The 22,163-nt window shown below is 60.2% G+C and overlaps 7 protein-coding genes across 7 annotated transcripts; 4 read left to right on the top strand and 3 right to left on the bottom strand.

Annotated features, from left to right (window-relative positions):
* Positions 1–589: 589 nt before the first annotated feature.
* Positions 590–6,208, bottom strand: THITE_2144330 (uncharacterized protein; the record flags this gene model as incomplete). The annotated part of the gene is made up of 4 exons (XM_003653131.1): positions 590–4,196; positions 4,289–4,457; position 5,023; positions 6,176–6,208. The coding sequence occupies 4 exons, from the start codon at positions 6,206–6,208 to the stop codon at positions 590–592; spliced, it is 3,810 nt and encodes a 1,269-aa protein (XP_003653179.1).
* A 755-nt stretch (positions 6,209–6,963) lies between these two features.
* On the top strand, positions 6,964–8,660 carry THITE_2115312 (uncharacterized protein). The gene is made up of 3 exons (XM_003653130.1): positions 6,964–7,108; positions 7,170–7,370; positions 7,460–8,660. Exons 1-3 carry the CDS (start codon positions 7,066–7,068, stop codon positions 8,545–8,547), a joined length of 1,332 nt encoding a protein of 443 aa, XP_003653178.1. The 5' UTR covers positions 6,964–7,065; the 3' UTR covers positions 8,548–8,660.
* A 33-nt stretch (positions 8,661–8,693) lies between these two features.
* THITE_132607 (uncharacterized protein) lies at positions 8,694–10,134 on the bottom strand. Its single transcript, XM_003653129.1, has 2 exons — positions 9,584–10,134; positions 8,694–9,258 (listed from the first exon to the last, which is right to left on the bottom strand). The coding sequence occupies exons 1-2, from the start codon at positions 9,866–9,868 to the stop codon at positions 9,196–9,198; spliced, it is 348 nt and encodes a 115-aa protein (XP_003653177.1). The 5' UTR covers positions 9,869–10,134; the 3' UTR covers positions 8,694–9,195.
* Positions 10,135–12,064: 1,930 nt separating this feature from the next.
* On the top strand, positions 12,065–13,618 carry THITE_2115309 (uncharacterized protein). The gene is made up of 5 exons (XM_003653128.1): positions 12,065–12,449; positions 12,517–12,586; positions 12,647–12,687; positions 12,792–13,306; positions 13,390–13,618. Exons 1-5 carry the CDS (start codon positions 12,439–12,441, stop codon positions 13,542–13,544), a joined length of 792 nt encoding a protein of 263 aa, XP_003653176.1. The 5' UTR covers positions 12,065–12,438; the 3' UTR covers positions 13,545–13,618.
* Positions 13,619–15,178: 1,560 nt separating this feature from the next.
* Positions 15,179–16,162, top strand: THITE_2144327 (uncharacterized protein; the record flags this gene model as incomplete). Its single annotated transcript, XM_003653127.1, has 2 exons — positions 15,179–15,541; positions 15,665–16,162. 2 exons carry the CDS (start codon positions 15,179–15,181, stop codon positions 16,160–16,162), a joined length of 861 nt encoding a protein of 286 aa, XP_003653175.1.
* Positions 16,163–16,241: 79 nt separating this feature from the next.
* THITE_2032205 (uncharacterized protein) lies at positions 16,242–17,871 on the bottom strand (the record flags this gene model as incomplete). Its single annotated transcript, XM_003653126.2, has 4 exons — positions 16,242–16,938; positions 17,014–17,415; positions 17,478–17,645; positions 17,738–17,871. Coding segments are annotated over 4 exons (1,401 nt in total), but the record flags the coding sequence as incomplete, so codon positions are not given.
* A 1,878-nt stretch (positions 17,872–19,749) lies between these two features.
* On the top strand, positions 19,750–21,659 carry THITE_2025911 (uncharacterized protein; the record flags this gene model as incomplete). The annotated part of the gene is made up of 4 exons (XM_003653125.1): positions 19,750–19,837; positions 19,893–20,105; positions 20,156–20,298; positions 20,352–21,659. Coding segments are annotated over 4 exons (1,752 nt in total), but the record flags the coding sequence as incomplete, so codon positions are not given.
* Between the last annotated feature and the right edge of the window lie 504 nt (positions 21,660–22,163).

Raw genomic sequence — 22,163 nt, 5'->3', positions numbered from 1 at the left:
AACCGGGAAGGAGCCAATATGACTGTATATTGACTGTCTACCACGACTTGCACCTTTAATCTCTTGCTTGCTGGTCATGACTGCTGAGGTTGATTTTCACGAAGGCCTGGTTCGACGCTCCAGATTATATCACTCTGGGAACGAACCATGCCACGCGAGAGATGAAAGAAGGTGTCAGAAACACCGCCTCAATGAACTCTCATGAGAAAGACAGCTCCGTAGTAGAAAAACCATCACGCACCCTGTGTAGCAAGTAACGGTCTGTTGACTGCCCCAGCTGCACTTGAGTTGGCACGTCTACGTCTATCTACACCCACCCGAACAAACTCAACACGCGATGCCACGCCCCGATGTATATTTAGGTAAATCCGAAAAACGCCCCCGGGTATTTCCACTCTCTATGCAATGCACTCCGAGACCGAGACCTCACACCCACACGCCCCAATGTCCGGTTCCAACAGCTCAAAAGGAATCCAGCCCCAGCCGGTCCATATCTCGCCATCATCGTCTAGATGACCACCCAACTGCGCCATGCCATATATATATAACAACTATATACACGTCCCCCTTCCCTTCCCTTTCCCCCATTTCACAGATTGATGAGATCGACCTCGGAAAAATCAGGCGGATTCCTGCCGTAGAGCACGCGGACCTTGCTGTCGAGCGCGGTGCCCTCGTTGGTGATGGAGATGTAGCGGCTGAACTCCATGGTGCGGCGGATCTCGTCGTCGCTGACGCCGAGGTCGTCGCGGGGGATCCAGACGACGGGCCGGCGCGCGCGCAGCGCCGAGTGCTGGAAGGCCTTGCGCACCAGCGCGTCGCGCTCGCCCGGCGTCAGGTCCTCGATCACATCGCAGTAGCCGCCGTAGAGCGCCTCGCCCATGGCCCGCTGCGCCTCGAGATCGCGCTGCCGCCGCTGCTTGCGGTACTGCGCCGCCGAGCGCAGCCCGCCCTCGGCCCGCCCCAGCGTCGCCGCCCGGATCTGCTTGCCGCCCCGCGCCGCCCACGTGCCTGCGTGCGTGAGGCCCTTGACCGCGGGCTGCTGCCGCAGCCGGCCGAGGACGGAGGCGGACGGCGTGCGGGCGTGGGCGTGGGCGCCGCCGCCGAGTTTCTCGAGCTCGATCTCCTCGTCGTCGTTCGCGCCGCTGGCGGTGGCGGACCTGTGCAGGGCGGTGGCTTCGTCATCGCGGCTGCCGCCGTTGTCGTCGTCATCGTCGGCAACCAGGCCAAAGCGGCGGTCCTGGGCGCGCTGGAAGGCTTCGTCGCGGAGCACGGCCTCGTCTTCGAACGTGATGGGGAGGTAGCGGAGCAAGGGTCCAAAGGCGTCGTTCAGGAGGTACTGGTACAGCGCGGTCAACGCGAAGGCGACGATCATGATGACGGCCTGCGGGAAGCACGCGCTGTTGCCCTTCTCGTCCTGGGCCAGGAAGAAGAGGCCGATGAGGCAGAGCTCCATGACGTAGAGCCCCGTAAATGTCTGGTTAATGGCCCGCGGGTACAGCACGCCGCCGGTGTCGGTCTTGAACCGGGTGACGTAGAGCATGTTGTAGCGGTGGGCAACCCAGAGCAGACTGAATGTGATGATGGCGAAGAGAGAGATGAGCGGCGCGACGATCGAGTAGATCAAGGCGATACAGGCGAAATTCGTGTACACCGGGAAGAAAGAACCCCAGGACACGGTAGGCAGGGTGGTGTTCCGGTTCCACTTCGCCCGTGCTGTGTTGTCCACGATCCTGGACCAGACGTACCAGATGAGAAGGGTGCCGATTTGCAGCAGCGTCCCCGAGCTCGTAGAAAGCGCTTGGAGGATCATGTAGGAGAAGAAGTAGTTGGCCGCCTTTGGAAGGTTCACAGCGAGGACCTGTGGCGTGGACGTGATGTTGGACGAGACGTTGGCTAGGGTCTGGAAGGTACCCGATGCGATCGACACGACCAGGAAGACCTGGACGAACAGGAAGGCGAAATAATATATTTGCACCTTCTCAGACTTCAGCGAGCCCGTCTTGGATCCCTCCCACATGGCGAGGAACTCGAGGACGACAGGCACCAGCGCCAGGATAATGGACAGGACCAGAGCGGGCAGGACGCCGGCGATCGCCTTGATAGCATTGCTGATGACCTGATTCTCGACCAGGAACGAGAGCCAGCTGTAGTTCTTAACCAGGGCGTCGATCTGCGAGAGCGTGGCAGTCCAGGCAACGGGGAACGCCCACAGAATGACCATGGCAGAGACCAGGCTAAGGACAATCGCGCGTCGAACCCACTCGGCCCACCACGAGATGGCCATGTTATCCCAGATCACGTCGTCGGGCGAGATCTCAACCATGCGAGGCGCCATGCGCTTCGGGATGTGGTGAATAGTGGATTGGCAGGCCATGTGAGCCGCCACCTGATGGTTGAACTGGATAAACGCCGCGTTCAGGACCGGGTAGCGCTCGGGGTGCTTCTGGTCCTCTTCGATCTCGGCGTTCAGACGGGCCAGCTCGGCGCGGCACCAATAGATGGTGTCCACCTTCTTGTTGATCAAGGGCAGGCCGGGAAGCCACCAGGGTGTCCAGTGGAAGTTGGCGATGCGGTGACGGGGCCGGTCCTCGGGTTTGAGCCATTTCTTCCATTCGGCGTCTTCCTCCGGCTGGGTCTTGTAGTCGCGGGTATACGCCGTTGGGTACTCGACCGGCGGATGGTCGCTGCTCAAAAAGGGGATCTTGTCTTTGACGGCCTGCCAGAACGGTTTCTTCTCCTTCTTCCATGGATAGTCGTCTCGGTCGGCACCCTGGGGGATCGGGGATGCGTAGCTTCCGGTGGGAGGCTTCCAGAACTCGTACCACCGCGTCTTGTCGGTTATGATCATCTCGTCCAGGTTCGTCGCTCGGCGAGTTGTGTTACCAAAGCTGCGGGGGTCAAGGGCCTCCTTCTTGAGATCCGAGTCTTGCGAGACATCGGACGCGGTGCGGGCATGCCGTTCCTTCTGGGTCAAAGGGGCTTCCGATGCAAACGATGTCTTCGGCCTGCCCTCGTCATCCGCGGCCATGTCTTGTCCGGGCAAATCCGGGTTGCTCGCCGCCGCCATCGAGTGAGGCCCCCTTCGGTCGCGCAATGCTGCGTAGTCAAAGCCGGCGGTTCGGTCAAGCTCCTGATCGATACCCTTTTGGATAGCTTTCGCGCCGCTAATGAGTCCCATGCCAGCACCGCTGACGGCAGCGACTCCCTTGCCGACACCCTTGCCCAGGCCCTGTCCGATTTTGGCCAGTGGACGCTTCTTATCACGACGCTTCTCTTCGTCGTCTCCTCCCTCCTGGACATCGGTCAAGTCGGTGTCCATGCTGCCGTCTGCTTCGGCGATCGCCTCCTGTATGCCATGCGGCACGTGCGTCGGGTTCGCACTCACGCCTCCGGCACCCTCAGCGCGCCGCTGGGCCTCCTGGTCTTCGGCTTTTTCGCGCTCGGCTCTGTCGGCCCTGCTCTCGGCCTTCAGCCTATGGAACAGGCCGCCTTTCTTCGCCTGCTTCAACTGCTTTTTCTTTGCCGTGCGAACCAGCTCGCTCTCGGCCTCCTCCAGCATTTTGTGGACCCTGGCACGTTCGTGGATCTTGTCGAGGAGCGCCGTGAAGTCCCGGGTGAGCCAGACATTTCTAATGCCGCCGGGAAACACGTCGAACAGGCCCCTCAGGGCCTCCTCGGTCAGCCATTTGTCCGGGATGGAGCTCACGAGCACCGTGTTTGCCGACGCCCGCAGGCGGTGCTCTGCGCTCGTCAGGTAGTCCTGGCGGATCTTGACGTATACTCTCAGCTCGGCGAAGAAGACGCCGCACACCCACAGGATGACGGCAAGGGCGAGAACAAGGTGGGCCCAGCGCCGACGTTGCTGGTTGGGAGCGACGTTGCCCCACGCCAGGGTGTCTAACCCGGTGGGAGCGTTGCTGGTGGCGTTGGCATCAGTGGTATTGTCGACCACATTGTGGCCCAAGCCGCCCACGTAGTTGAGGGGAACCAAGATGGGAATCACAACGACGGCGATAGGGATGAATATGATCAGGAGCGTCTGCAAGTAGCGCAGGAAGAAGTAGGCGTCCAGGCCGCATTTCTTGATGATTTCGCGATCTTGGAAGCTCATGAGCTTGTAGGCCAGAGCCAGGTGGTTGGCGGGCGGCGAATCGGTCCGCTCTCGTTCGGGCACCAGATATGTCTTGGGCTTGCTGCAGCGAAGGAAGGATATGTTAGCGATCAAGATTGCCATGCGTACGCACAGAGGCAGGCCAAAAGCCGGGGGTAGAGGAGAATAACGCACAAAATCCGCACCAGCCTGTTCCTCAGGAGCAGGAAGAAGCCCATCTGGATGCCAAAGACGATCAACGAAGCCGCCAGGGCAGTGACGAAGGCGACGAGGCTGATGCCGGTCGACCCCTGGGCGGAACCGGCGCCATTTGGAGCGGCCGACGACGTCGTCTGTGCCGGGGCTGTGGAAGTAGACGATGACGCTGCCGTTGATGCAATTGACGAGAGGGTCGTCACCGACGCCGATACGGTGGCCGACAGCGAGGTCGACGCCCCTGCGGGCGCCGACAGCGTTGAGCTGCTGCTCATCGGGAGCAGCAATTGGGTGGGTTGTATGTCGCTGCTTCCCCCACGATTGCCTCAGCTCCGGCCGGCCCAAGTGCAATTGGCTACGGCAGGGTCAGGCCATGCGATTGGCAAAGCCCACGATGCTGTGGGTTGTCGGCAGCGGTGTTGAGGCAAATGAGGGCGTCGAGGCGAAGGGGATGCTTGTCGGTCGGGTTGTTCAGATCGTTCAGGCTTCGTTGAGAGCACAGAGGGGACCCAAGCGATGCGTCAAGGTGCGTCAGGTTGCGTCAAGGAGTGCCAGGATGGGCAGTGCACTGTACATCGATCGAGAGGGGAAATGGATTGGAGGTTTTGACGATGCCACAAGACCACACCGAACCACACGGCCACCTGTCACAACCGAGCGGAAACCGGGAGGGCGGCCACTCCATATTGTATGTAGTGTCGTATTGTACATACACTAGTGTAGTGCGCATCGTCACAAAGGCGACGACAATCAACGCTAAAAGCGACAGGGGCACACGACTGCGTTCGGCCCCTTGACCCCTGAGGTCATTCGACCAGGGCGCTGGGCTTGAAACTTGGAGGTGCAAGTTCACTCGCCAAGACCAAGGGTCCGGTTCGTCTGAAATGGGCCAGCGCTCCAGGGAACGATTGGCTGCTGATTGCAGTCATTGACGTCGGCGGCTCGCTTATTGCCGCTCTGCCGTGCCACTGGCCGAGCCTTCCACAGGACCCTGTTTTGTCTGACGCCAGCGCCGTGGTCGCGATGCCAATGATTCCCATCGTCTCAATTCATGCTTAAACGCGCGCTTTGTCGCGCTTGATATTTTTACTCTTGAATGTCGCCGCGCACCCTGCCGGCCAGATTGTCCATGACGGCGCCTTTGTTTGTCACGAAAAATGAAATAAGGTGGCTTCAAGCTACTGTTGGACTCTGGCAGTGTACAGTACCACTAAGGTCCTTTGATCCCACGTCTTCAACATGTGAGCCACGCTTCCTGTCTGTTTTAGTTACCCGTTGCGGAAACCTCGTTGGGCACCTATGGATTACTTGCTGCCGTACACCTGTCATGGAGCGCCGGGGCGCGAACACGATGCATCCCTTTGCAATAGCCGAAAACGAATGGGCACATTGAACCGTCCTAGGAATCGGAGTGAGTTTCCCTAGAGTAATTAACAGTCGAGTCAATGCCAACGCTGCTGCCCTTGTCCTTTCCAGTGATGTGAAGCAATACATGAGGTACTGTGGTCGAGAGCATCACGCAGCACCGATTACTCTCTAGACAAAGCTCTCCCTTTTGGCTGCCCTTCTACTATGTAAGGCGCAATGAGCCGAAGTCCCAGGCCCGGCTCGAGTAAATCCGAGTCTATGGGAGGGCTGAGCCGGGGGTGAATCCCAGCTCCAACAACGCTTCCCATCTTAGACAAAGCATTGTGACGCAAAGCACAGTTAACAAAGTTTTGCGGCTTATTCTCAGGACATTCTGGGGCATTCTGCGCTCAGTTCAGGAACAACGTTCTGGGGCTGAGGCACCGGATCGGGTCACGGCCGTTTTTCAAGCTCCGAGAGCCACAAAAAAAGGGTTCAGATTCAGGAAACAGAACTTACACAGTATTCCGGACGCCCGCCGCCGTAGTCCATGTTGAGACCAAATGGATCACATGCATCCTGGAAGCTATTAGATAACAAAACAGCACGGGGCTGGATGGCGGCTGATGGCTAGGCCGGACATGCGGACATCATCAGAGTGCGACAGGTCGCTGACCGGTCTCGGGGCTTTTTGATGGAATGGCGGCAAATCCATTTTCCTGAGGTCGATGCGATTCCCGGTTTTGGGCGAACCGCGGCGGTTCCAGAGTTCTCCCGGAACGGAGCTAAGGAGAACTCTTCCCCGCACATCCAATGCCACGGCGCCCCCACAACCCACCGATCGATCCAACGCAGACACAGGCTCTCGTTTCTGGGCTTCCGCAACGAGGCATATCCTGTGAGAACCTTAGAGAAACGGGAGCGACGTGATGGCCACGGGGGCACCAGTTGAACCGGTAGGCTGCAGGAAGCTCCACCCCGGGCCCGGCGCCGCCTGCCGCACACAAATCAAGGTGGATCGGGCTGGTGCGGGTGCGGGTGCGGGTGCGGGCGCGAGAGCAGGTGCCGAGGACTGAACGGGGCAAGCTAGATCCAAGGGCTTCGCGGCCGTCTTGGTGTACTATCTGTGTACGTGCCAGGTATATATGAAAGCGGGAGAAGAAGGCGCAATCTCCCGCTCTCGACATTCTTAGCCGCACCACCATCTCGAGACTCACCCTGCCCCGCCGCACTCGAAACCATCTGCTTGACTATCAAGCAAACTCCTGAGCCCTCTACACACACACACACACATACACCCACACGCACACTATATACCCCCAACAGCAACCTTTTGCCAGCATTCATATCTGTCCGCAATAGGCATTCATTCACATTCTCGCGGGCGAGATCACCGCCAAATCGCTGCAATGGCGGACGTCCGGGATCTTCGCATCGTCATCATCGGTGCAGGTACGATTCCATGGTTAGTTCTCCCTATTCCTAGGCCGCAGATGCTGACGCCATCCCGCAGGCATGGGGGGCCTGGGAACAGCCCTGGCCTTTGCCAAGAAGGGGTTCAAGCACATCGACGTCTTCGAGACGGCGTCGAATCTGGGCTTCGTCGGCGCCGGCATCCAGATGCCGCCCAATGTCGTCCGCGTGCTCAGCCGGCTCGGATGCTGGGACGAGATCTTCGCCGAGGCGACCAACGTCAAGGCCACCAGCATAAGGCGTAAGCCCTTTTCCCTCCCCTCCCCCTCTTTTTGCCAAGTCGGGCTTTGAACCAGCCTTCAAGGTGTTCTAACGCGGGGTCCTGAGCAGAGGGGAGCACGAACGCCGAGCTCTCACACGTCGAGATGCCGGACATTGAAGAGAAATACGGCTTCCCCCACTGCACGGGACACCGGTCGTCGCTGGCGGGCGGCCTGTTCAACGGGTGCAAGAAGGAGAGTGCGATTAAGTTCCACTTCTCAACGGCGCTGGTCCGGGTCAACTCGTTCGCCGGCAAGCCGGTCATCACGCTCAAGCCGCGCGACGGCGACGAGTACACGCTCGAGACGGACATCCTGCTGGCGGCGGACGGCATCAAGTCGGTGACGCGCACGCAGATGCTCGCCGAGCTGGGCACCGAGGCGCAGGAGGAGGACACGGGCCAGGCCGCCTACCGCATCATGCTCAAGCGGTCCGAGATGGAGCACGACCCGGAGATGCTGGCGCTGCTCGACAGCGACACGGTGGTGCGCTGGGTCGGCGAGAAGCGGCACATCATCGCCTACCCGGTCAGCAACAAGCAGATCTACAACCTGTCGTCGGCCCAGCCCGACGTCAACTTCGCGTCCGCCACCAACGCGACCTACACGACCAAGGGGTCCAAGGCGGCCATGCTCAAGGTGTACGAGGACTTCTGCCCGCTCGTGCACCGCATGCTCAACCTGGTGCCCGACGGCGAGGTGTGCGAGTGGAAGCTGCGGTCGCACAAGCCGCTGCCGACGTGGGTGCACGGGTCGGTGGCGCTGCTGGGCGACGCGTGCCACCCGACGCTGCCGCACCTGAGCCAGGGCGCGGCGATGGCGATCGAGGACGGCGCCGTCCTGGCCGAGGTCGTCAGCAAGATCCCCGCGGACAAGGCCCGCGACCCCGGGACGATCACCAAGGCGCTCAAGGTGTACGAGCTGCTGCGCAAGCCGCACTGCACCGCCCTGGTCGACCTGGCGGCCCACTCGGGCCGCATCCTGCACCTCGGGGAGGGCAAGGCCAAGGAGGAGCGGGATCGCGAGTTCGCCCAGAACGGCAAGCTGGGCACGGTCCCCGACAAGTGGGCCAGCCCGGACGTCCAGAAGATGATCTACTCGCACGACTGCGTCAAGGAGGCCGTCGAGAACTTTGATCGGCTGTTCGCCACTTTGTGAGCTTTTTTTCTGTTTGTATTCCTTGTCGTTTCGGGCGCAGGGCCGTTTCGCATACAAAATGCTTTGTGTATCCTTAGGAAAGCATGTTGATCCTCTCGGTATGGAATACATCGCCGCCCTCGCGCGGTGACACCTATACTCAACCTAAATTTAGACAACGCAGGTACCCAAACATCAGTACCTGCATAAATTACACAAGTTCTACCTAAACCAAGTACAACAGTTCATGTACAACGTGAGGCATAGCGATAGGAAATGCCGTTACCGTGAACCTCCTCCGTACGCCCGGAAATTCCATGCCCGCCGTCCTGCGCCCATCGTCGCGAGTCCAGCCCGGAATGCATCAGCCACCCGAGTGAGCGAGTGTCTCCTGTTCCTCCCCACTGTCGAAGCGCCGAGCCGGGACCGCCGCGCTCGTCCACTCAGCAAGCCAAGCACAGCTCGGCATCCCCAACAGCCCAGGCACACATATCCTTCCTCCCGCTCGTTTCCGGACATACGACCGTGTCGGCCGACCGCCACGGAGCACGACAGACAGAACGGCCTTCCCTCCTCTTCGCCGCCGCCGCGGGAAACCAGCCCCGGCCGCAGCGCGTTCGTCCTCCACCACCACCCCGATACGCTTGCCCGTCTCGGTCTTTCAACTTTCTAGAGCAGCAGGTCCAGGCAGCAACAGCACGCCAGGCCGGCGAGACATGCCTCGAGGAAGCCCTACCGGCGTCCGCTTCCGTTAGTACTGTGTACTGTATGTACATACGTTGCCAAGCAAGGGGACGATCAACGCAGCGCAGTGCCGCGCCGCGCCGCTTTGCCGCAAACCCCGGGCTGGAAGCTTCAACCCGCTTCCTTCCAGGGCTGTCGCGGCAGTTCCGCCTCCCCTGCCCTGCCCTGGGTTGGCTTGTCAAGGGGGGGCAGAATGAAGCGAAGAAGGAAAAAAAGAAAAAAAAAAAAAAAAAAAAAAAAAAAAAAAAAAAAAAAAAAAAAAAAAAAAAAAAAAAAAAAAAAAAAAAAAAAAAAAAAAAAAAAAAAAACTCACCGGGCCGCCCCGCTGCTGGTCTGCGTACTGGCCCTGCGGGTAGTAGTACCCCTGCTGCGGCGGATACTGCTGATACTGCGGATACGGCCCGCCGGGCGCTGAGGCGTAGTATTTCCCCTGCTGCTGCTGCTGATAGCCCATCTGCGGCTGTTGCTGGTAGTAGGCGTCGCCGGGGCCCTGGTGGTGAGGGCCGTACGGGCCCGGCTGGGAGTAGTAGGCCGGCTGCGGGGGTTGCGGCGGCGGGGGGCTGTTGTAGGCCGGGGGTTCGTCGCGCTTTTGGGACATGGTTGCAGTAAGCTGTTGATGTCGCTGTGCGAATCGAGGTAGCGTAGGTGGGCAGTCGTTCGATATTTCTGAAAGTGGGTTTTCACTGCAGGTTGCTGCTGGGGGCGAGGTGCTATTGATGCGAGTGCAGGGAATGTTTCGGAGCCGACAAGGCGAGAGTTGATTGGGGATGGTCGAGGGAATATGCGAGTTATGCAGGCAGGCGATCACTGGTCTTTGTCTTCGTGGCGAAGCAAAGCGGGGCCCTGTGTCGCAGACAATGTGCGTGTGCCGTGTGACCGAACAGCGCAGTGGACGGATGGCTGATGGCTAAAGAGGTCCCGCCAAGACTAATTTCGGCCAATTGTCGGCAATGTTATTACAGCGTTAGTACCCCGCCAAGACCGCCAAGGGGTTTGCACTATCGCCACGGGTTAGCCACGGGTTAGTTCGCCGGGGGTGCAGGGGGCGGCGCCAGCCCCCCGCTGGTTAGGGTGAGGGTTATAGTTAGGGTGAGGGTCAAGGTTAGGGTGAGGGTTAACTTCGTTTTCTTTTTTTTCGATTTGGTTAAGGTTTCGTAAAGTTGTTGCAACGAGTCTTTACGATTGTTCGTTGTTGATGTTGCTCGAAGTCGTCGTAGCCCCGTCACGGCCCCGCTCACCCCGTGGCGATTGTAAATACTTGTAAGCGGCAGTCTCCGAAATTAGTCTTGGCGGGACCTCTTTAGCCATAACCGACGGATGTCTGTTGTCGTACAACGGTAGGTACCTTACATACAGTACCAATCTGGAGACAAAGAGCGCTTGTGACATGGCGGGGTCTACTGTGTAAGTGTGGGGGCAGGCCTCCGACCGCTCCGAGCAAGCAGCTTTGGCACGCCTTCCGCGCGCTTCGGGGTAAGGTTCCAAGGAATACGTCCTGCTTAGGCCGAGACTCGAGCCGGGAGCGAGCTACACATTTCCGGTCAAGGTTGCTAGACTGTAACGAGTGCAACCAAGGACATGAGAAAACTTGTTTGAAAACATGAAAAACAGATTCCCTTACGATTGATCTTGCGAAGTGTTAACAGAGGGCAGCGAATAGTAAAGTTATCCCCACTTTCCTTTTGCCATTGGATGTTTCGGAATTCGGACGGGTACACTACAGTGGCGTCCGCTGCGTAACGACCCCCTTAAAAAAACAATACAGATTTTTTAGAAATACGACACACCCTGCAGCGGTCCGTGCGCCCCCACCAAAACCTCGCGACGAGCATCACCGCACCCCCGAGCTGGCATGTCGCCACAGGAATCGCTACCAATTGACGAGCTAGAAAATGCAGATTAATTGAAAACGTTGACCTGTTAAAAAAGCCTGAAAATGCTAGCCCCAAAGTACGATAGATACTCCATATTTGCCAATAGGTCACGTGTCATTGCCTTATCGATAAGCTATCTTATCGATAAGATACGTTATCGATAAGCGGTCTCCTTTACAGCTTTAATCCGTCTTTGCAAATGTCCTCCCCATTTAGGTAGTGAGCAACGTGGCAGTTAACCGTTTGGATTCTTTGAACCTTTGGATCTCTTATCAATTGCTCTCGCGATTCCTGTAGCAACCAGTAAGCTGGGGGGGTGTGGTGACGTTCGTCGCGAGGTTTTGGTGGGGGCGCACGGACCGCTGCAGGGTGTGTCGTATTTCTAAGAAATGTGTTTTGTTTTTTTAAGGGGGTCGGCTGCGTAAACATTCGTTACCTGAGCGCACCGCAGCGGCATGGCCCCAACCGCCCTCCGCTGCAAGCTTCCCGTTCCCCGCTTCTCTATCCCACCAGCCGCAACCTCCTCTCCAACCATCCCGTTCGGTTTCGCAGCATAACCGCCTGAGGTGGCAGCAGCGGGCGTGCAGGATGGCAACATCCATGGATGGAACGAAGGCCCGGATGTGAATCCGATTGAGCTGGCGTCAAGGGTCAAGGGGACCACAAATACGTATACCTGTAGGCATTCGCCGCATGGAATTGAGAAAGAGAAGAAATTCGTCCTCAACCCTGCGCTCATCCACTTGTCGTGCACCTTGTTTGCTTGCTGCTTTTCGTGTGCCGGGTTTCCAAGCAAAGATGGCAGGCACAGGTGGCGTTAGAGCTGTTAATGGTGCGAAAGCCGTGGCCAAGAAAGGCCAGTCTCCACCTCCGCCTGCCGCAACATCCTCGGCTCCCCAAGCGACCGAGTCTTCGTCTCCGCCCGGCCCGTCGAACGAGACCGGGATTCTCCCTGCATCGCACTGGGAGCCGTTGCCGGCACGTGGTTCAGTTACACCTACACACCTTCACCTACACACACCTTCATCTCTTCAGCCCTTCACCTTTCGTTGGTGTCGTACCCGTACATACCACAGGAGTTGCTTCTCGCTAATACCGGGCGTCCTCGCTTGCCCAATGCCAGGCCGACGACGAGCTGGACGATGGCGACTCGGCCTTTGCCGACGTCGCGAGCAGCACCGCATCGCTCACAAGCAGCATCCTCAAATACCGCACTCTCCATGGCAGGACCTACCACAGTGAGATCGGCCGGGCTGAGGCCTGGCAGCCTAACGACGAACAGCACGCCCAGGCAATGGATCTGCAGTGAGTCGTCCGCCCTGCACTCTCTTCGTTGCCGACGATCAGCCAAATCAAGTTAACCTGGCCGAAGCCATCACATGTGCGAGCTCTTGCTGGGCGGCAAGCTCTGTCTGACGCCCCTTGATCCTGCGAGAGTACAGGTAGTCGCGTTTTATTCCCATTCCTGTTTTTGGGCGCGCATGGACTGACGTCCTCCGCAGAAAGTCGTCGACATTGGGACCGGCACGGGGCTGTGGGCCATGTACGTCCAAGTTCCCCCCTCAGGCGTTGTGTCGCGTCGCAAATGGCTTCCCTGAAAGTCTGCCCTGATCCCGGCTCGCTAACGTAGCCCCTCCGGCTCGCCAGCGACTTCGGCGAAGCCTTCCCCAACGCCGAGGTGATCGGCACCGACGTCTCGCCCCTGCAGCCGTCCTGGGTGCCGCCGAACGTCAAGTTCGAGCTGGACGACGCTAACCTGGAGTGGACGTGGAAGGCCAACACGTTCGACTTCATCCACCTCCGCCTGATGAGCGGCACCATCTCGGACTGGGCCTCTCTCTACCGCGAAGCCTTCCGCTGCTGCAAGCCTGGCGGCTGGATCGAGCACCAGGAAGGCTCTTTCATGTGGCGCTTCGACAAGGGGATTCCGGAGGACTCGGCGCTGGGCCAGTTCCACAAGGTCTTCTGGGAGGGCGGCAAGAAATTCGGGCGCACCTTCCGAGTCGTAGAAGACGACATCCAGCGCAAGTACATGGAAGAGGCCGGCTTCGTCGACCTGGTCGTCAAGGACATCAAGTGCCCCTTGGGCGACTGGCCCCTGGATCCTGCGCAGAAGGAACTCGGCACGTTTGCCAAGGCGACATTCATGAGCGACATCGAGGGTATGTTACGCTCTACTTGCACGTTCCCATCTCACAGCAGCCAAGGCCGACGACCGCGCTGACGCCCGCCTTCCGGCTATTAGGATACCTGCTATACATATTCAAAACAGTCATGGGCTGGACCGAGGAAGAGACGCTCGTCTACTGCGCCCACCTCAGGCGCCAGCTCAAGGACCCCGAGCTGCAGCCCTACTTCCTCCGCCGCATCGTGTACGGCCGGAAGCCCGAGGCGTCGTAGAGATAGACTAGGGGTTTGGAGCCCGCTTCGCGGGCTTGAGGGTTTTTTGTCTGCATTTTTACATCACATGACTTGCTTACTGTTACTACTGGCTACCTGCATTACCTGCGAACTGCTGGCCTACGGCTTGCCTCCCGGCCTACGGCTCCCACAGTTGCCTACCTACCTACGTTGTGCCTGCGTTATACCCCCGGTGCCCGCGCTGTGCCCCCGGTGCCTACGGCATGCCCCCGGTGCCTACGGCATGCCCCCGGTGCCTACAGCATACCCCCGGTGCCTACGGTATGCCCCCGGTGCCTGCGTTGTGCCCCCGGTGCCTGCGTTGTGGCCCCGGCATGCCCTCGGTGCCTGCGTTGTGGCCCTGGTGCCTACGGCATGCCCCCGGTGCCCGCATTGTGGCCCTGGTGCCCGCGTTGTGGCCCTGGTGCCCACGGCATGCCCTCGGTGCCCACGTTGTGGCCCTGGTGCCTACGGCATGCCCCCGGTGCCCGCGTTGTGGCCCTGGTGCCCGCGTTGTAGCCCCGGTGCCGCCCATGGTATACCCTGCGTACGGCTCCCCCGGTTGCCTACCTGGCCACGGCTCCCCTAGATGCCCACCTACCTACGGCTGGCCCAGTTGCCTGGGCTCCTACGTACGGCTCCCCTGGTTCGACGGTGCAGGCGCGTAGCCTACGATGTAGGCGTATAGAGAAAAGGAGGAAAAAGGAAAACAAAACAACGGGGAAAGGAAATGACGATTTAGCCGTAAGCCAATAGAAGGGGAAGGAAAAATCACTAACAGCTCTGTACCCTGCATCTGTTATTTGTTAAGGCTAAAGAGGAGGAGTGCAAGGCCAAAGAGGTAGAGAGCAGTAACAATTAGTTAAGGAAGACCCCTGTTTTATAGCAAAAAGGAGGATCGCACTACCTGCCTAGTTGTGTAGTATATATATTAGAAGAAGAGGACGAAAGGGATAAATGCCGGTGGCCGTTTCACTTTGTCACTTTCTCAATATTGTCACCACGACCCCGACAACAACCGAAGATACTTTTGTGGAGCCGCTTCGGTTTGACCTCAGTGTTCTCGCTTTGGTTCGAGAAGCTGACCGATACACGATCTGCAACAATTTACAGCTCCAAAGTAAAGCATGGAGTGCCAGACGCCAGGAATCGTTTTACACACGAGATAAACCGTCCGGATGTGTCACTCGAGTATTGTTACGGTCGTTGTTGCAGCGCTACATTCAACATCACTACATCATCTCGAAAAGGGACACTAATTGCTTGACTCCTTTGAGGTAGGTAACCTGTTCGAAGTTTTGAAGCCTCAGTAGTTGCCCTTGTCGTTGCGGCTGCATGCGGCGCAATGGTTTTGCCCACCTTGCCCTCCCGGAATTACCTAGGTAGTTAGTTACCCAAAGCGGACGGATGCGGCGCTGCATCGCCAAGCATGAGTACAGCAAGCGATGAAATACGCGTATTTTACAGCCACGTATGTGACGTTATGTTAGAAATCAGCATCCGCACATCGACATGAAAATTACCGCCGTTATTCTCAAGGCAAGTTAGGCAACAACATCCAAGAGCCACCTCTCTGCCCAACAAACACCGTGAACCTCCCATCCCGCACTTGCCCCAGCCCAAAGCCCACCACCATGCTCTCTCCAAACAACCAGCCCCATCAAGGAGAACCCCTCACCTTCCCCGCGGCCCAAGCGGCCCTCCTCACCCCTTACCTGCCTCCTCCACCTCCACCGTCAGCAGCAGCAGGACCCTCGAGGGATGATGAAGATGAAGCCCCGGCCGGCAGCACCCATTCGCCTGCAGTGCACGTAACGCTGACCTACGCGCACTCGCTCGACGCGAGCATCGCGCTGGCGCCGGGGGCGCGCACCGCGCTGTCGGGCCCGGCGTCCAAGGCCATGACGCACTACCTGCGGGCGCGGCACGACGCGATCCTCGTCGGCGCCGGCACCGCCGTCGCGGACGATCCCGGGCTGAACTCGCGCCTGCTTTCTGTTCCGGTTCTTCTTCCTCCTCCTGGTCCGGTCCAGCAGCAGCAGCAGCAGGAGGAGGAGGAGGGGGGGGAGCATGGTGGGGGAGCCGGAGCTGGGGGGGTTGGGGCGCAGCGGGTGCGGCAGCCCCGGCCGGTGGTTCTCGACCCGCGCGGGAGGTGGGCTGTGCACGAGGGGAGTAGGGTGATCAGGACGGCGAGGGAGGGGATGGGATTGGCGCCGCTGGTGCTGGTGGGGCACCCGGCGGCGGTGGTGGAGGAGAGGCGGCGCGTGCTGGAGGCGGTCGGGGGGCGGTATATCGTCTTGGAGCCGCGGGCAGCCGGAGGCAGGAGGTTCGACTGGGCGGATGTGCTGGCCGTGCTGCGGCGCGAGGGGCTGCGGAGCGTCATGGTCGAGGGCGGCGCCGGGGTGATCAACTCGCTGCTTGCGCCGCCGGGGAACGCGCTGGTCGACTCGGTCATTGTGACCATTGCGCCGACCTGGCTGGGCCAGGGGGGCGTCGTCGTGTCGCCGCCGAGGACGGCTGCCGAGGATGGGACGGCGGCGCCGCCGGTTAGGTTGACGGACGTGAAGTGGTGTCCGCTGGGGGAGGATGTGGTTCTGTGCGGGAGGATTCGGAGGTGACCAGGCAATGCACAAGGATGGGCCCGATGGGGTAGTAACCGAGTCGAGCCCTCAGGGCGAACGGCAGGATTTGTTTCTCCTACAGATGTCCCCTCCACCTAATCTCCAGCCAGCGGAACGCAAGATAGCTGATTGCGGTCACGGCGAACGCCGTTTCAAACCCGATATCCCCGGTCTGCGCCGCGATTGGCCCCGTGTACCACGGCTCGGCCATGCCAGGGACGACCAGCACCATGCTGACAAGCGACGCCGCGACAGCAGCAATGCCCGGCGGCAGCTTCCGCCCGACGTTCCAAAACGCATGATCGAACGTCGAGTAGTCCATCCGGCGAAACGCGACCAGCTCGACGATCAGCACCGCGTCGAAGCAGCCGGCCCAGTACCCGATCACGGCCAGGAAGTTCGTCAGGCTCTCCTCCCACGCCTCGGCGGCGCGGATGGCAAAGGGGATCATGATGGCCATGGTCGCCAGGATGAAGGCAAAGCGGTGCACGCGGGCGAAGAAGGGCAGCAGCATCTGCAGGTTCAGCGCCACGCTGTACATGGAGATGGCGATGTTGCCGATGACGCTGAGCGCCAGCATGACGAGCACGAACTTGCCGAAGCCGCCGGCGGGCGCCAGCATCTCGCCCATGACGCCGCCGATCCCCGTGGCCGCGTACGCGGCCTTCCACGCGGGCACGTTGGGCACGGCCCCGCCGATGGCGGCGCCGAGGATCAGAAGCGGGACGGATGGCAGGAGCAGGCCGGCGTAGATATAGAGGAAGATCTTGAGTCTGTGTCAAAAGGATGGTTGAGTCAGCGCCAACTCCGGGAATTGTTGCTTTCGGAGGAGGGAAGCCGGGCCATACTTGGACACGCCACGTGGGTTGTGGTAGATGGAGTAGTCAGACACAGTGCCGCCAAAGGTGATGAAATATCCCGCGATGAGGCCGCCGTAAGTCAAAACCCGCGAGGGGTTTGCGGGCTCGGCATCGTTCTGGAGGTAGAGGTATTTGCCACCGCAGCCGACAGCAATGACGATGGAGATCAGGTTCGGGATCCAGGCCCAACGCTCCCAGAAGTGGAGGGCGTTGAACCCGAGCAGGGAGAGGGCGAACGAGACAAGACACACGACCACGATGCCGATGTTGACGCTGACCGTGTCGGGGTTCAGGGAAGCGAGCGTTTGCCCGCCGACGATGGACGAGAGCAGGGAGAAGCCCGTGACGGTGGCGGCGTTCAGCAGGAGCGGTATTGTTACGAGGTACAGCCTGGGAGGAGGTCAGACGCATAGGCTGCCATCTGAAGGAGGTGACGAAGCTTATCTGCGCACCCGAACGAGTACCGCGCCTGGACGAGCTGGCGCAGACCCGTCTCGAGGCCGCCGATTCCCATGAACGCAGGCGGAATACATGTGAGGAGGGCGAAGAACAAGATGATAAGCGACGCATCCCGCAGGGACATGCCCATGCTGAGCGTGGCCAGCATGCCGGTCGGAATGCTTTCGATGACTGGGTGAGCTTTTGGATCACACGGGGGTGCTCGGGAGTTCGGCCAGCCCCAGACAGCCCCAGGACACACCCACATACGTACGGGAGCAAGCAGAGCAGGCAGCTGAAGAAGACGGTGAAGAGGCTGCTGTACTGGGTCGAGGTCCGCTGTCCGACGGGCACAGGCTTGATGCCGTTCTCCTCAACCCCGGCGTCCAGCAGCTTCTGGTACCATCTTGGGTTCTTGTCCGGCTGGGCCTCGTACACCTCGCCGTCCTCCACCGTCAGCAGCGAGCGCAAGCTGCGGGCGAGGATGCCTCGTTGGTTGGGCTTGTCGCTGCCCTCCTGTCCTTCCTGGCCCTCGAGGTCGCGAGGGAGTGGCCTCTCTATTTTGGAAACGGCACCAGCAGAGAACATCGGACGGCAGGCAGGGGAAAAGGCAGGGGGAAGAGCAGGTTGAGAGCGGTGGATTCGCACAGGACAGTGGAGTTGCTACCAGTTGAAGACCGGTCTCTGTAGAGTTATGGAGCGCTCGGGCTGGAACAGACCTCGGGGAGGGGGCCCGGAGGTTGTTGCTGGGGATGGAGGTCCCCGGAATCACCCCCTCTCCTGGCCATGCATGCTCGCGAGCAAAGACGCGTGCAGCAAGTGTGCTGCGAAGAAGAGGCGTGGCTCACCCCGCGAGTCCATTCTGCTACCATCCACAAGATGTACATACATACCACGGAATCTTACCCTTCTGTGGTAAGACCAAGTTCGCCGACTCTGACGGGAGCACGGAGACCAGGAAGCTGGTTGGCCGAGCCCAACAAGCAAGCCGGACGACTTCCCGATAAGAACGGACATGCAGACACTACGTCTAAGTGGGCATTCTCCATTGGAGGAAGACGCCCGGGGTTCTCAGCATGCGCTGCAGCCCCAGCCGGCGCGGCGACGCAAACAGCAGGCCGCTGTTCCTGGCGAGGTTTAGCGAGCGGTTCCAGAAACCTGTCTGTTGGGCCGGCAGGACGACGCGAGAGTCCCAGAGAGAGAGAGAGAGAGATGATAAGAGACGGCCATGGGTGGCAGGTGTATGAGCCTGTGCGAGTCGGGTCGTTGGAAGGCCATCGGAGGCGGTTCCCCGCTCCAGACGGGTGTGCCGCGCACGCAGTGTCAGACGGAATTGTCAGAAAATCGTGCTAGCAAGACGGGATTCAACCCGTCGGCGGCGGTGCCCCGGAATCACCATATGAAAGCCGGGTCCGAAGCCGAGCGTTGGGTTGCGATGGAGTTTGTCCCTCTTGTTACCGGTGTTAGAACAAAGCAACAAGCCATGCGGCTCATCCGACCCAAGCTGTCGGGAATGGATGAGAGGATCAAAGACCAATTGGCAAAGTCGCGGCAGCCGTCGGCAGGCAGCAGCCACCGAGGCAGGCATCGACGAGGGCGGTTCCAGGGTCCCAGGGTTAGGTTATCCACGCTTTTTGAGCTGTTAAGTGGGGCCCGGGGGTGTGCTGATACAGGGGCAGGCGAGGGAGCTGTTTGGGGTTAGGGTTGAACGTGCGGGGGCGGGGACATGTGCCAAGGGCCCAGCTTTGGTTTGGGGCGTGTTGCGTGCATTGACACCCCCACTATGACGGCCCGCGACGGGCCCCAATGGGCATGGAAGCAAGCAGCAGCAGAGACGATCTTCGTGTTTCGAAGTGTCGCCCAGTCGGGATAAATCTTCCTCGATAACCGCAACAATCTCCCGCCCGCCCTGTTTTCGCCGCTTCAAGCAGCTGCCACTCACAGTAGTTGAACGACCGCCTGTTACCGAGTGCTTGAGCTGGGCTCAGGCCTCGCACGCGCCGCCATGGACGGCCTCTCCGCCATCAAGGAGCATGGCAAAGGTACGTGCGGGAGCTGCCCATGCTTGCCCTGTCCATGTCTCGCGCCCTCGCCGTCATTGCTGACTGCCGTCCGCGTCCACAGCGATTATCGATGCCATTCGGAGAACTGCCCAGAACGACGTGAGCCGAGCCCCGCCCCGCCCCTCGTCCCTCGTCCCTCGAACGACAAAGCAGAAGAGAGAGAGAAAGAGAGAGGAAAGAGAGAGCCTCGAGCTGATCATGACCTATGGCGTGTGCCGTCTAGTGGAAGCTGTTGGTGGTCGACGAGACCGCCAAGAAGATCATAGACAGTTCGGTCAGCGAAGATGACATCCTCAACCACAATATCGCCAGTACGAGCCTCTGTTCCCGCTTGATAAACCGAGCGCCGTGCTAAGGGAGGTCCAGATATCGAGCGCATCGAGGAGCGCCGGGAACCGAACCCGGAAATGGACGCCATCTACATCCTCTCGCCCCAGCCGCACATCGTCGACTGTCTGCTCGCCGATCTTGAGCGCCGCCGCTATCGGAGAGGCTTTGTGATATGGACCGGCAACTTGCCCGAGCCATTGCAACGCCGACTCGACGGTGCGCGGAGGCAGATGGCCGGTACGACATGCCGTGGCATCCGTCGATGGTGGCGAAAATTGTGCTAAACATGATGCTCGCAGGACCTCCTGAACTGTTGCTGGTCGATTTCTACCCCCGCGAGTCGCACCTCATTACCTTCAGGGACCCCTCGAGCTTCCTCGTTTTGTACAACCCTTCGTGCGACAACCTCATTGCCCCGCATTTGAAAACGCTAGCATCCAAGGTACGACAGATGCGCAAGGGGACCTGCTCGAGGCTCACAAGTGCTTCCTTCAGATCGTCTCCGTGTGCGTCACCTTGCAAGAGGTGCCCAAGATCCGGTACTACAAACCGCCAGAACACGCGCAATACGAAGCGAGGGTGTTGTGTATGCACCTGGCCCGCTTCATCCAGCAAGAGCTAGACCGCTATCAACAATGGGATCGAAACTTCCCGCCTCCCTCCCAGCGGCCGCAGTCCATCCTGGTCGTCACCGACAGATCGATGGACCTCATGGCCCCGCTGCTGCACGAGTTCACCTACCAAGCCATGGTGCACGACCTGCTCCCCATCAGAGAGCAAGAAAACGGCAAGGTGACGTTCCACATGACCATCAACGAGGGCACTCCTGCGGCCGAGGAGAAGGATATGGAGCTCGTCGAGAAGGATTCCGTCTGGGTGAACAACAGGCACCGCCACATGAAGGACACGATCGACAAGCTCATGAGCGACTTCCACAAGTTCCTCGACCAGAACCCCAACTTCGCCGGCAAGGATTCCAAAGCCACGAGTCTGAGCGACATCAAAGACATGCTGGCAGGCCTGCCGCAATTCCAGGAGATGAAGCAGGCCTACTCCCTCCACCTCACCATGGCGCAGGAGGCCATGAACATCTTCCAGAAATACAAGCTCGCCGACCTGGCCTCAGTCGAACAAACCCTGGCCACCGGCCTCGACGAGGACTACAAGAAACCCAAGAACATCCTGGACCAGGTTGTCCGCCTCCTGGACGACCCAGACGTCGCCCCGGCGGATAGGCTGCGCCTCATCGCCATCTACGTCCTCTACCGCGGCGGCATGATCGAGAAGGATCTCAGCCGCCTCCTCTGGCACGCCTCGCTGCAACGGTCGCGCGACAGCCTAGACCAGAAGGTCGTCGAGAATCTCGACCTCCTCGGCGCCCGGCCGCTGAAGGAGCTCAAAGAGGCCCGCCAGCCCTTGCCCCCGCTCTTCCCCCACAACACCAAGAACGCGGCGGTGCAAGACGAGGAGTACGCCCTCTCGCGCTTCGAGCCCGCCGTCAAGCACATGCTCGACCACCTCTGCGCCGGCGACCTCGACCCGGCCCTCTTCCCCTACGTCGTCCCGCCCGCCGACGCCGGCGGCGGCGCCAACTCGCTCGCCCACCAGGCCTCGCTCCGCTCCGCCGCGCCCCGCTGGGCCTCTGCCACCCGCCGCCAGGCCGAGACCCGCCAGCGCATCATCGTCTTCGTCGCCGGCGGCGCCACCTACTCCGAGGCCCGCGCCTGCTACGAGGCCTCCGAGCGCCACAACCGCGACGTCTTCCTCGCCACCACCCACATGCTCACCCCGGCCAAGTTCCTCGCCGACCTGCGCGTCCTCAGGGCCGACCGCCGCCGCCTCGACCTGCCCGCCGACCGGCCCCCGCCCAGGCCCCCCGCCCACTTGTTCGAGAGGCCCGCGCCCGCGCCAGCCCCGCAGCAGCAGCAGCAGCAGCAGCAGGCCGGGATGGGCATGGGAAGGCCGCAGCCGCAGCAGCAGCAGCAGATGCCGCCGACGAAGGCGATGGCGGGTATGACGCTGGGTGGCGCCGGCGGGTCGTCGTCGTCGTCGTCGGCGGCGGCGGCGGCCGGCAACCTGCGGCCCGGGACGAGCGGGTCGGACGGCGACAAGAAGAAGGACAAGGAGAAGAAGAAGAGGAATATCTTTGGCATCAAGAAGTAAGCCAGCCAGCCAGCCAGCAGCAGCACCGGCTGCTGGGGATGAATGGGGGTGTTGCCGTTGCTTGGGTTGCGTGGACTACCTGCCATGTTTGGGCACTGAAGCTTTCCCCTATCCCCTGGTCGGGGCGGAGGGGGGGAATGGAGT

Source organism: Thermothielavioides terrestris, chromosome 2 (genome assembly GCF_000226115.1).
Source record: "Thermothielavioides terrestris NRRL 8126 chromosome 2, complete sequence".
NCBI lineage: Eukaryota > Fungi > Ascomycota > Sordariomycetes > Sordariales > Chaetomiaceae > Thermothielavioides > Thermothielavioides terrestris.
This window is presented reverse-complemented; position numbering and strand designations above follow the sequence as displayed.